The sequence below is a fragment of the Aegilops tauschii genome, chromosome 7 (genome assembly GCF_002575655.3).
Source record: "Aegilops tauschii subsp. strangulata cultivar AL8/78 chromosome 7, Aet v6.0, whole genome shotgun sequence".
Classification (NCBI taxonomy): domain Eukaryota; kingdom Viridiplantae; phylum Streptophyta; class Magnoliopsida; order Poales; family Poaceae; genus Aegilops; species Aegilops tauschii.
In genome coordinates, this window is record NC_053041.3 from 447237835 (window position 1) to 447251658 (window position 13824).

At 48.7% G+C, this 13824-nt stretch overlaps 2 protein-coding genes across 2 annotated transcripts; one reads left to right on the forward strand and one right to left on the reverse strand.

Annotated features, from left to right (window-relative positions):
• Positions 1–873: 873 nt before the first annotated feature.
• Positions 874–2386, reverse strand: LOC109735358 (uncharacterized). Its single transcript, XM_020294572.3, has one exon. The coding sequence runs from the start codon at positions 2175–2177 to the stop codon at positions 1098–1100; it is 1080 nt and encodes a 359-aa protein (XP_020150161.1). The 5' UTR covers positions 2178–2386; the 3' UTR covers positions 874–1097.
• Positions 2387–6855: 4469 nt separating this feature from the next.
• LOC109735367 (putative disease resistance RPP13-like protein 3) lies at positions 6856–13460 on the forward strand. Its single transcript, XM_020294583.4, has 3 exons — positions 6856–7322; positions 7470–7615; positions 10444–13460. The coding sequence occupies exons 1-3, from the start codon at positions 6984–6986 to the stop codon at positions 12959–12961; spliced, it is 3003 nt and encodes a 1000-aa protein (XP_020150172.1). The 5' UTR covers positions 6856–6983; the 3' UTR covers positions 12962–13460.
• Positions 13461–13824: the final 364 nt, after the last annotated feature.

The window sequence follows — 13824 nt, forward strand, 5'->3', positions numbered from 1 at the left end:
CAAGTAAACAATGATGTGAGGCGTATGTGCATAAATTTTTTAGGATGAAATACGTTGAAATACGACCTATACAAAAAAGACAAATTCATGATCTGGGAGGATGAATAGTATCATGTGTTAAAAGGCCCCAGATTTGTCTTTTTTGCACAACCCTCGTTTCAACCTATTTCATTTTTACACACTTGTGCACTATGCCTTCATCTATTTTTTTCAGATTTTTTTGAAATGTAAAAATATGAATTTTCAAGAATTTTGAATTTTATATTTGGAGGCCTCCATGGTGCTCGGATTCCAAAAGCAATTTCGGTATTATATTGTGATAATTCCCTAGTTTACTCGAAAGTCATCTTTTGATCCCGAGCTCATATGCTCCCGCATGAACAGTAAAATCGAAAAAAAATCGATTTGAGAGAAACATTGACAAAAGTTCTAAGTGCCTGCAAAAATTCATCATGAAATCACATTCCTGTAAGGCGTGGCAAAAAAAACAAATTCAGTGCTTCAAAATGCGTTTGAAAGTAGCTTTTTCAGAGTACTGTTTTTGTTTTTTTTGCCACGCCTTCTAGGAATGTGATTTCATGACGAATTTTTGCAGGCACTTAGAACTTTTGTCAATGTTTCTCTAAAAAAATTTTGGAATTTTTTGAATTTTTTTTGATTTAGTTTTGATTTTACTGTTCACCTGAGCTCATTTAAGCTCGGGAGCAGATTAGCCGCGTCCTAGTTTACTTTCATTTTTAAACATTTTCCACGCCCTGGGCCATGGCATAGATAGCTTGCGGGTCAGCTATGCCTTTGCATGTAGGCCGACAACTAGGAGCAACACGACAGAATAAGTTCAAAACGAAAAAGAATGGTAAAACCTGGCACAACTTACACCAAATGGGTAATCCCCATGACAAACTGTGTAATCCTGTAGAATAAAATTACAAAAACATAGGGCATAAAACTGGAATTACCCAAAAAAAATGGATTATGTAAATTAAACTTCAAATGCGTGAGAATCAAGATATTATAGCTACGAACTGCAATTCCCCTGTTAACATAAAGCTTTTCTTCCTCTTCGACCTAACACCTTCCATGACAACAATACTAGTCTAGTGGAGATAATGGAAGACTTGGCTGGAGCTGCGTGTCCCGGGATTCGAACACTGAGGCGATGATGCAGCTGACAGCAGCTGGTTTGTGCTTGTGCCGGGGCGACGGGACTCCTCGGCCTGCCAATGCGCCGTGTAGTTGCTTCCCAGAGTGAAGTTGTCGGCGACGCCCATGGCCACGGGGTACCCGTATCCAGTTGGTAGTGTCTTCATGTAGTCCCCGCCGGCGACGACCTGAGCGGAGTACTCTGGTGCCAGAGTGCCGTCGGCGAAGTCAGGGTAGTGCCCAAGTGGCAAGACTGCATCGGTGTGCCACATGGTCAGATCAGGCCAGTCGCAATGAGCATTGCCGGAGCCCAGCGCGAGCGTCTCGTCGACGGCGCCCGAGTAGTTGCCGCCGCCGATGCACTGGAAGCCGCACCCTGGTTGCATCTGGAAGCTATCTTCCCCGAGCAGGCCGTCCTTGTTCCCGCCGTGCCACGGCACCATCTGCAGCTGAAAGCCGGCGACGTCCATGTCCACGGGGTTGCTTCCGGTGCACGGCACGCCGCCACCTTGCGCGAGCTGCTGCGGCATGACGGCGTCGTCGGAAGCATCCGGCGCGACCTGCTCGTCGAGCGCGACGTGGCCGCCGTCGGCCGGTAAGCCCAGGGCCTCCATCCTGTCTCCCACGGCCCGCAGCGCGGCGTCGATCGCGTCGAGCAGCTCCCGCGCCTCGGCCAGCGTCACATCGTTGAGCGCCGGGTCCCAGTCCGCGAGCGCGGCGGGGCAGCCGTGGCGCACCCTGGCGAGCTTGGCCCTCTCCTTGCCCAGCTCCGCCTCGAGGTAGCCCCGGTGCGTGTGCTGCGCGCGGGCCTCCGGCGGGACGGCGCGGCGGTACCGCTCGAGGACGCCCTCCTCCGACTCCCACACGAGCGGCGGGGCCCCGGCGCCGGCGAGGCAGACGAGCGCGACCGGGACCGCGCACAGCGTGGCGAGCTCCTTGGCCTTGTTCTGGAGCCCCTTGGTCCTCCTGCCGCACGTGCCGGCGCGCGCCTTCGCGTTCTCGACGAGCCTCATCGCGATCTTGCCGCGCGTCATTGCTGGCTGGCTGGCGGTGCGTACGAGGCTACGAGCTTCTTCCTCTGCTCCTCTTCCATCCCGTTGGCTCGTTGCTGACGAGCCTCTACATTGCTGGCTGGCCTCCTTCTATCCGATCCCGTTGGCTCGTTGCTGCTGCTGTATATGTAGATGAAAAAAGGCAGGTTTCTGTGCGCCGGAGCCGGACGTGGACTCGTCCGTCTGCCCCGAACGCGGTGGCCCCTAGAGTGCTAGGCAGTAGGCCTATTAAGCCCGTAATCTTGCATTAGCTCCAAAAATGATGATATAGCCCGCAGGCTGCTCGCCATAACCTGCCATTAGCTGCGGAAAGATTCACCTTCTTTTTTGAGGGCGCGGATTAAGGCGTAGGGCTGTGATTAACCAAACTAAGGAAGGTGATGCTTGCTTGGGTAGCAAACCGTTTCGATCCCGGTGGGCTTCGATTAAAGGAAGGTGATGCTCAGCTTGGGTAGCAAACCGTTTTCGACCCCGGTGGGCTTCCGATTAAAGGAAGGTTAATCCGGTTTCTACTTGGCACAATTAACGCGACATCTCTGAGATAGGTTTCCCTTTTGGTACGGCTATGACCGGTGCTTGTGTATCAGGCTCAGCTAGCCCGAAGAATTCTTTTCTTTGTGGGATAATTCGAGCAATTTAGGGTGAATTTCAGACACGCACTTAAAGCGTCTTTAACGCAGACTCTTAAATCGGACACAGTATCTGTCCATGGACGCGTACGGATGCGTTCGTTGACAGTGATACGGGAGCCAGTAATCCAAAGATGTCCGCATACATTTCAATCCGGATTTAAATAAACCGAACGAATAACATGCAAACCCGATGATTTTTATCTAAACCGGACAAAAAATCTTCACATTTCGGACATATTTCAACTAAACTATAGCTTTGTTGTTGTTGAGGAAACTAAACTATAGCTGATTAGGCTATTATAACCTAGTCTAAATGATCGCCGGCCACGGCATTTCCCGTTTCCCGTGACATGTCTTCTCCATGTCCGGCAACAAGCTCACTGGCCGACCGTGAGCCCCGGAAAGTGAAGCTTCAGTTGGAGGGGAAGAATAGTGGCCTCCGTCGGGCAAGCTCACCCTAGTGAGGCATGGCAAGACGTGGCAGTAGCCTTCCTGGGACCCGAGCGGTGTCGGCTTCCCGTGTTCTACTCTTCCTTGCTATCAACGCCGGCGAACGTGGATGTGTCGGCCTCGTCATTGTGGCACCAGGCCACGGACAACGGTGGGGGCACAACTCACGGGGAGATGGTGGCGTCGAAGGTTTCGTCCTCAAAATCCCCCGACGTTGCAATGATGTCCATGAATAGGGTGTCTTTCTTCGCCCTCACGACGCGGAACCGCCATCGCTCGCGATGGATCTCGCGAGCGCTGGAGTAGGACAAGAGCAGTGCCCACTGCTCATCCAGAAAGCCCGGACCGTCCGCCACCATGGTCGTGACGACGTTTGTCAGTCGCGTGGTCACCCGCGATTTGTTCCTTCGCGAGCCGGTGCTCGTCGTGGAGCCGCAGGCCGTACCTTTGGTCTTCCTGCACCTGTTAGAACGCCACCTCTCGTTCTTCCGTCATCATATCGGTGAAGTGCGCCCGCGCCTCACCCAAGGTGATGCCGGCATGGACCGACGAGTGTGGTGGCACCGGCTCATCTTCAGCCGCCTCTTCCATTGTCTCGTCGGCATTGCTGCCCTCCGAAGAGCTCGCCGGCAAGCCAACCTATATTCGGCTGGCTCGGCGAGGCTGCCAGCGGGCCGCAACGTCGGAGAGATTTTACTTTTGTTTGGTGGAGAGGTTGTGATGTAGGGTAGAGACCCTATGTGGCCCAATATTCATGAATTGGAGATGGATTTGAGGAAGAACGCGAATAACACGAGGGGAATCATGAGGGATACACACAAATCAACACAAATAGATGCAAATAAAGAGACACATAGATAGATCCTTGATATATATCATCCAAAGAGAGAGATGGAACAATATATGCTTCTTTCCCAAGTCCTAGGACAAGGATGGCTTGATGCTTCATTGCTTCTATGAAGCCTTTATTCTCCACATGTGGAGGCCTTGGTAACCATGGAAGGTTCTTCTCCAAGAGGAGGTCTTAATCCTCTAGGAGGAGATAGATCCCACCATGGGGAGACACCTGAGCAAAGCTCTATGGTATCTAGTTTCTACTTTGCTAGCCCTATAAATGGGGAGGGAAGGGGTATTTATAACCCAAGCCACAAAAAGGGTAAGCGAGGGGTAAAAGGGGAAGAGTTACAAGGCTAAAGGCCCAAATTACGCACAGGTACGCCGGATGCCTGGATCTTCGTTGGGCGCAGGATGTCCGGAGGTTGGCTGGATGTCCGACCGAGCAGGGCTTCTATTGCCTTTTGCCTAATTTTTGGGAAGAGGCCGGATGTTCGGGTGGTCGATGTAGCGTCGGATGTCCGGGCGGTTGCCGGATGTCTATCCGCTGACGATCTTCGGTCGTCAGTTGGTGCTGCCCTTCTCTACGATGGTGCCTGATGTCCGGTCGCTATAATTCAGTAGCTCTGTCTTCTTCCGTCGTCCTTTTCATGATTCCCTCGCGGATGGTGTGATCATTCTCCTGCGCTCGAACTCCTCCTCACCATGTGTGAAACTCCGCTGAAACCTATGTATGCACGAGTAGGAGAGTCAAGTAGTATACCATCCTCAAAGGGCACAACTAGACACATGTAAAGGAGAAGATTCAACTTTATATGTATAAAGTAGATGTCGCATGTGTCACTTGGAGAAGAGACTCTTGACATGGTGACGTCCGTAGGATGCTTCGCGTAAGGTTTTCCCACAGTGATTTGGAGCTTGAGGCCATGGCGGGTGTGGTGCATAGAGGGGATAGGGTGCGAAGGTGTCCGGAGGTTGGCCGGATGTACGACTGAGCAGGGCTTCTGTTGCCTTTTGCCCAATTTTTGGGAAGAGGTCCGATGTTCGGGTGGTCAATGTAGCGTTGGATGTCCGGACGGTCGCCGGATGTCCGTCCACTGACGATCTTTGGTCGTCAGTTGGTGCCGCCCTTCTCTACGATGGTGCCCGATGTCCAGTCGCTATAATTCGGTAGCTCTGTCTTCTTTCGTCGTCGTTTTCATGATTCCCTCACGGATGGTGTAATCATTCTCTTGCGCTCGAGCTCCTCCTCGCCATGTGTGAAACTCCGCTGAGACCTATGTATGCACGAGTAGGAGAGTCAGGTAGTATACCATCCTCGAAGGGCACAACTAGACACATGTAAAGGAGAAGATTCACCTTTATATGTATAATGTAGATGTCGCTTGTGTCACTTGGCGAAGAGACTCTTGACATGGTGACATTCGTAGGATGCTCCGTGTGAGGTTGTCCCACAGCGATTTGGAGCTTGAGGCCATGGCGGGTGTGGGGCATAGAGGGGATGCGGAGGTGTGATGCGGCTCTTGCCGAGCTTGGCCAGGTATAAATAGCGGGAGGCGGGCTATAATGCCGGCAGGCGAACAAACGGGTGACGTTTGCATGCGGTCATCGAAGTGGGTTTCTCGGCAAATGTGTTTGTTTAATGCCCCTAGGCGGACGGATGGGGGGCGTTTGCATGGGGGCGGAAGGCGCGTACATCTGGATGCGGCGCGTGTAGTGCTCTCGGTTGGCGCGCCGCTTCAATGCGGGCATCTAGTGAGAGATCTCGTTCGATCTAGGCCGACATGAATGCGGCGCTGGCGCTTTGGAGCGGCACCGACGACATGAATGCGCGACAACTTCTTTTTGCGGGAAAGGACGCGGGTGAGCGAGAGGGTTTTGGGTGGGTCTGGGGTGTCAGACGCGTGCGTGGCAGCGGTACAAACACCCGCAAAGCCCTCTGGTTTGTTGGAAAATGAACATCCGAACCCGGTCCACGGATCGACGAGGTGTCTCATTGGATGGCAAAATGGGTAAAGACCGTTCGGTCCAAACAGATGCCGGGGGTTTGAGAGTTCGTGTTGGAGATGACAGCTACCGTTCATATATGATGTTTGTGCCCCTCGAAATCCTAGGCCTTATAGCCATGTATTTATGAGAACGGGGCGTCCTCCTTGATGCTTAGGTTATTTCTTCTATACAATAATGTCAGCAAGGGTTAGTCTTGATTGGTCTCATTTTTTTAGGCATATTTTTCTGAATTGCACAGCCATCCATTTTGAAAACAGTAAAGAAAAACAAAAGACTGAAAAGCTAAGAAAAGAGAGTTAAAATGCTCTTGATGGAATTCAAACAAGGACGTGTAGACCATTTTCAACCGTTGGATGGCGATGAAGGGCTGCAGTTCTTTACGACAGCTCGACGAAGCGGTAAGTTGCCGTTAGATGTAGATCCAACGGCAGAAACTCGAGCTAAGGATGTCGGGAACAGTAAAACTACCTTGTTTCTTCGGTTAAGTAGAGTTGGGTGTAGACTTCTTCAGAAATCATCGTGAATAGGCCTGACATGATGTCTATTTAATAAAGGACGGGGCGTTACGATGGAGGCCTCCGAAAGAGACGAGGATCCCCTTACGTGGGCTATCCTGCCATTGGGTCAATGACATGTGGGTTCCACATGTCAGCGGCCCAAAGGCAAGGTAAGGCAGGGTAAGGCACGTAAGAGGATCCATGTCCCTCCGAGAGTAGGACCATTGCCATTGCCAGCTTCACTCGTCCCACGCCAACCACGCCACGTACTAGGCTACTAGCGACAACCACGCCAGTGCGCCACCACCAACCAAACTTACCAAGCACACTGAGTGAGTGAGGCAGACGGAGGCGGGCATCCAATCATGGCGGACGCGGGCGTGACGGGGGTGGCGGCGAAGCTGGGCGAGCTCGCGGCGGCGGAGGCGACGGCGCTGCTCCGGGTGGACGCGGAGATCCGGTCCCTGCGCCGGAAGCTGGCCTACCTGCAGGCCCTCGTCCGCGGGGCCGACCGCGCCCGCCGCGGCCGCGCCAACGAGCTGCTGCTGCTGTGGCTGCGGGAGACGCGGGAGGTCGCCTTCGAGGTCGAGGACGCCGTCGACGAGTTCCACCTCCGCGTCGAGGCCTTCCACCTCAGCGCCAAGGGCCGCCGCGGCTGGTGGCACGGCGCAGCCTTCAACCTAGTCCAGGGGCTCGCCACTCAGGTGAAACATCGCTCTCACGGTTGAATGCCTCCAGATTCCCTTAAATTATGCCAATTATGCAAAATTATAGGGCAACTACAAAATTATATACTTTTGTTTTTAATGAATGTTGATGGGCTACAAACTAAGCGGTATAAGGTTGTGCAGGTTGTTGTACGTCATGGGCTGTCGAATCAGATAGTGAAGATCAATGAAAGGATTGATGAGCTGAATCAGAACAAGGAAACATATGCTATTGAGAGTTTTCCATCCGAAACATGGAATTCATCATCGATTGAGACTGATCCCGAGTGGTACGCTATTTCTTATTGTTTACTACGTATTTGCTTACTTGTACTTGAGTTTGAGGTAGTTTCTCTTGTCCTTTTTTTTGCGAGAAAACTTTCAATATATTCATCTTCTATCATGGCAGTACAACGAACACTAGAAATAATAAAAATTACATCCAGATCCGTAGACCACCTAGCGACGACTACAATCACTGAAGCGAGCCGAAGGCGCGCCGCCGTCATCACCCCTCCCTCGCCGGAGTCGGGCACAACTTGTTGTAGTAGACAGTCGGGAAGACGTTGTGCTAAGGCCCTGTAGGACCAGCGCACCAGAACAGCAACCGTCGCTGATGAAGAATAACGTAGATCGAAAGGATCCAACCTGAAGACACACGAACATAGACGAACCACAACCAGACCCGAGCAAATCCACCGAGGATAGATCCGCCGGAGACGCACCACCAGAACGGGGACTAAGCGGGGAGACCTTTATTCCATCTTCAGGGAGCCGCCGCCGTCTCGTCTTCCTGAGTATGACACAAACCCTAACAAATCTTGAAGGAACGACTAACAACGGAGCCCTCCCGCCGGCCCTTGCTAGGATCCACCGCGCCCCCATGGCCCTAGGGCCACCGGAGACGAGGCGGACCTGTGGCGGAGCCGGCGAGAGGCACGAACCCTAGCTTTTCTTGGAGGAGGAGGCGGCCTTGGACGTGAGACTTGAGGTCTCTTTTTATGTACGTGCCTTGATTTTGTTTTATGGATAGTTTCTCTTGTCCTTGTTCTGCTAGCACAATGCTGTTTATTTTTTGTTTCATAGTGGTTCTTTTTTCTTTCGCATTTTCCTTTCTTTTGATGTGCATGCAAAAATGCAATGGTACATGAGTCGAGAGCTGCAAGGATATGACAATTCCATATTAATGCTGCTGAATGCAAGCATCTGACACCCTTGAACTCTCAAAAGTAAAAAACGTTCACTTTTCCCCACTATTGGAACTCGGGTGGTATTAGCTGACATGACATCTTTGTGTCTATTTTTATTTATTTTTTGCTATTATCATATCCATTTGGGCAAAAGTCAGTGTGTCACCATTTCAGAAAGTACCGAGGAAATCACATCAAAATTTGATAAAATTATAGAAAATGTAAAAAGTCTAGGAAATTCACCAAAAAGATAATTGGAAAATTAAAGAACAATAGTACATTAAAAAAATTAGATATAAATAAATTTTAATATTCAAGGAACTAAGAAATCAATAAAGAATAAGAACAAAACTTTGAAAGTTTTGGGTAAATAAAATTCGACAAAACACATTCGAACTAGTTCTTTTGAAGGTTTACAATATTTTCCTATTTTTACTAGAGAACTTTAGAAAGATAGAAATATTGCAAAAACTGAAAGAGCGATAGCTCTTATAACATATTTTTATCCGCCTTTCAAAAAAATCTACTAATTTGTATTATTCTTTATTTTTTGGATGAACAGTTTGTAGTGATTTTCAAATTTATTTTTCTCTTTTTTCTATCTAAATATTTTGGATTTCTCTTGATTATTAAGATTTAATTATTTTTTTACCAAACTTTGAGTGATGCTGATCCAGCGATGTTTTCTCACATGAAAAACATTCCAACGAAATTATAGACACATAAGCGCCATGCCAGCCAAAACCACGACGGCTTCGGTAGGGGAGAGGGGCGAGGTGTTATAAAGTGAACTGTGGCTTGGCATGCCCGTAGTATTCAGCTAGTCATTGAGCAGCGGACAAGCAAACACTCGTAATTGGGGCATGCACTTACTTTCCATATCCATCTGAGGCAGGGACCAGCTTGATCTCCAGAAAAAATGGGTGCCAAAGTACTCGGAGAAGTATTTGTCCGAGGCTCGAGTATATAACCTCTCGGACCAAAGCAGCCTTATACTTTTGCAAAGGAGAAGCTTGTAGGGAATTTCTCTTTACAAACCATGCCATTCAACTGTTCATTTTTAAAAAAAGGTGTCCTGAATTTGCTTGGCAACTTGCCACTGTTTGGTATTTGCCACTTCACCTGGCGCGTCCACCAGGAGGAGTCTTTAGGGGCAGAACAGTTAGGAACCAAGTCCTATAGTAGGCATTCCATGCTAGCTTGTCGCCTTGACCAAAGGGAGATCATGTTTCTTGCTCGAATTTGTGTAGGTTCTCTGTCACGAGAGAATCATTCCCTATGTTCTTAATTTGACAAAATAAAAACTGAAAGTAGATGTCTGAAGGCAAACTAATCTATATCTAAGTGTATTTGCCCTTAAAAAATGTTTTGTCATGAACTGACTAGTTTGTTTGTTGATTTGGGATACTACTGTCACATCATGTACCTTGAGTATGTGTTAACAGTGTTACTTTGCACATCCATGTCGATTCAGTTACTTATTTAATTATGTAGGGCATCCCTCTCAAAAAAGTAGATAAATAATTGAATAAATATTGATTATGTGGTCAAATATTGAAAGAAAAATCGTATGATTAGTTAGTCTGGGACTCTGTTTGGACTTCTGAGTAAATTTGATAGTATTTTACTCTTCAGGATTGGAAATCTCGCTAGGTCGTACAACATGGTGGTCGTATTGATAAAGCCTAGGAAACACTTTATAGTGTCACATTCTAATATTTTGTGTATTTATAGTTTGGGCTTGATCCCATATTTCAGTGGCAAACCCTTTATCAAGTTTCAAGTTATTTGATTTTCCTCTGGTAGACTATCTGTTGAAATAGAAACATGTTTGACACTTTATGTTGTAAATCGACTATGTGTGTTTTAAAAAGCATGCACACAGTAGTTCATTATTGGTAGTTAATACTGATCGACTGATGCTGCAGGTATGAGGATGGATATGTCAAAGACTCCAGAGAAAGTGAATTTGCAACCCTCAAAGACCAAATCATTGACAAGGAGAAGATTGTTTGTCACCGTGCTGTCATCTCAATTCTGGGCGAGTGTGGCATTGGAAAGAAAACACTTGCAAGAAAGCTGTACAGCGACCCTGATATCATGAGAAACTTTGAGGTGCATGCATGGGTGTGTCTTCCACCACACATCAGGTTCACAGACTATGTGGAGACTATGTACAAGCAGATCAGCTCAGAGGTCCCAGAAGCACCTGAAAAAGTTGATAAGGCATCATTGGCACCTGGTGATGGAGAAACCACCAGTAAAGAGCGCAAACTTCGACAACTAATGCAGAACAGGCGGTACCTAGTTGTTCTTGATGGTTTGGTCGAAATCAGTGACTGGAATTCTTTGTTGGATGTCCTGCCAGATGAAAACAATTGCAGCCGAATCTTGCTTACGACACGCCTAAGTGTGAAGGAAATCAAACATATGGACCCACGTATTGCTCCTCTTGAATTGGGTTGCCTTGAAACCATACACGGTCAACAGTTGTTCTGTCGACGAGTTTTTGGAGCAAAGAAACCTCCAGAAATTTACAACTGCAAAGCTTACTATGACAAAGTTCACGATATATCAGCAGGTCTTCCACTAGCCATCATTGTGCTTGCTGGAGTATTACGATCAAAGGTGATTCCCGCGGAGTGGGATGAAGTGCTTGAGCAACTCGAGACCAATGGCCAGCCAAAACCAGTTGGAAGGATATGGTCTTTAGCTTTTGATGATCTGCCACACCATCTAAAATCATGCTTTCTCTACTTTGCATCCATGTCAGAAAATATTATTGTTTACCCAGATCGTTTGGTGCGTCTGTGGATTGCCGAGGGTTTTGTGGTGCCAAAGAAGGGAAAAACTTTGGAGGAAGTCGGGTTTGACTATCTGAAGGACCTTGTCTCAAGAGGACTAGTCCAGGTCATGGACAAGGATGCTGGAGGGCGAATCAAGCTAGTAGCCATCCACAATCTGCTTCACGCGTTCCTGGAATCTGAAGCACGGGACTCTGGTTTCCTTGAAATCCACCACCAAGCTAACGTCCTAAATCCAAATGCAGTGCGGCGTCTTGCTGTACACAACTATGTGGATTCATTTGTCAACATACCGAATGAATTTCCTAAGCTGCGGTCTCTTCTCTGCGATTTCGCAGAAGACCAACGCAGCAGCTCAATATATGAATCGCCTCAACCTCAGACACCATGGGGCAGCTTTGCAGAGATGTGCTTGAGAGCATGTGGAAGTTCCGACAGAGCTGGCCTAAAGACCATTCATGGGCTGCACTTCTTACAGGGCTCTAGGTTCCTGCGTGTCATCGATCTGAATGGTTTGAAGATCCAAAAGCTTCCAAATGAGATTGGAAGCATAATCCACTTGAGGTACCTTGGTATTAGAAACAGCAACTTGGAGGAGCTCCCTTCGTCCATTTCTAAGCTTGACAATCTCCAGACATTAGATGTAAGAAGAACAAATGTGAGAACAGTTGTTGATGAATTTTGGGAAATTGAAGCACTGAGGCATGTGCTTGCTGAGAAAATCATGTTGCCTGATTGCAGAGTCTCCTTGAATAACTTGATGACCCTTGATGGTGTGGAGCCTTCAAATCCGTGGCAAGATCAAATTTGTCCACTGAACTACATGTTATGTCTCCGGTCTCTGTCGTTGTCTGGCATTTCGGAAACCCATACTAAGGCGCTTTCAGCAGCTCTCAGGAAAATGGAGTTCCTTGTGAACCTCGACTTATCTGGTGAAGTCCTTCCATCTACAATGTTCACCGACTCAAGCATGCGCCGCCTCCAGGTGCTGGTTCTACACGGCAGGCTAGAAGACCTTGGTGATTCACAGAGCGACCGATATGTCATGCCAAACCTCACCATGCTCCATTTGCACAGATCGGAGCTGTCGCAGCCGTTTGTAGACAAGCTTGCAGTGCTGCCATGCGTCGCCGAGATGGAGCTCTCATATTGCTCATACAGTGGAGCAACGCTGGTGTTTCCTGGGAGGGGATTCCAGAGCCTCCGAAAGCTGAAGCTTGTAAATCTGTGCGCCTTGGAGGAGCTGGTCGTAGAGCCTGGCGCCGTGCCGATGCTCTCGGTCTTAGCCGTGCATGATTGCAGCAGAGTGAAGGTTCTCACTGGTCTGAATGACCTGGAACACCTCCAAGAGCTGGCGCTGTACAACATGGATGTGCTCGTCGATACATTAAAGCTTGCCGACGAGAAGCTTTGTGACAAGATCAAATGCCTGACCACCCCTACCAAGGTAGACCGAGGCGTGCTCGCTGGTTCCTGGCTCAGAAAGTTGGGGGCACCGGCTATGACATCATCCGACAGCGCAGCTCCAGAACTGCCCTGCGGTGATTTGGAGAGGTCTGGTTCTGTTGGGCGAAAAGCAACTGATGACATTGAGGTACACTACAGTTCCGGCGGCGCATGGACAAGGTTGGCACAGGTGTAAGCCTGTTTTCAGATCAGTGTATAGAAGAAGCATGCCTTCGTGTTGCTTGCTCGGTGATTCTGTGAGGTGTTATGCTTGCGATGGGTGGAGAACTTCTGATTGCTCGCCGTCACCAACCTGATTTTCTTGGTTTTCATGGAATATCGCAAAACTGTTTCGAGTTCTAGTTGCGAGCTTTCAATCATTTTTCGGCAAAAGGGCTGTGGCCCCAGTTCCATTGAAGCAACAAAAACAAGCTCAAGATAGGCATGGCGGACATGGCAATTATGACACGAAAAGGTACAACAGAAAATAGACTGAAGATCTCAGGCTGTTGAAGGTGCTCACAGGGTGTGTGTGCGCGCGTTCATAGGGGTGAGTGTATGCGGGTATGTATGAGCGCGTGTGTCTATACTGTGTTAAAAAAAAGAAAACAATAGACTGAAGGCATGAGGCCAACTCCAACGCACGATTTTTCGGGTGTGTCCGTTTAGATCCAAAGAGGCAGACGCCATTGCCCAACGCGCGACCACGTTCTTAATTTTTGTCCGTTTGGCACAGACGTCGGTCCTTCGTAGCGGCTACAATGATAGGCACAGACGGCGGGTCGTTTGAGTGCATCTAGTCATTCGTAGATATGCTTCTCTGCTCTTGGGGACTTTGCCTCTGAATCTGGCGCCAAGCTTTTATTATGCTGCTTGTTTATTCACAATTATCTTCCGGTCGAGACGGCAAAAGGTGTGAGACTATTCCTCGAGAGGAAAAGGTGTTCAAACTCCAAACCCTGTCAGGCTGTACCATTACCAATCATCTGCAGCAGTTATTTAGTGCCAGAAAATCAGTAGGAATAGATGAACACTCCGCTACAGCATGTTGTTGGCTGC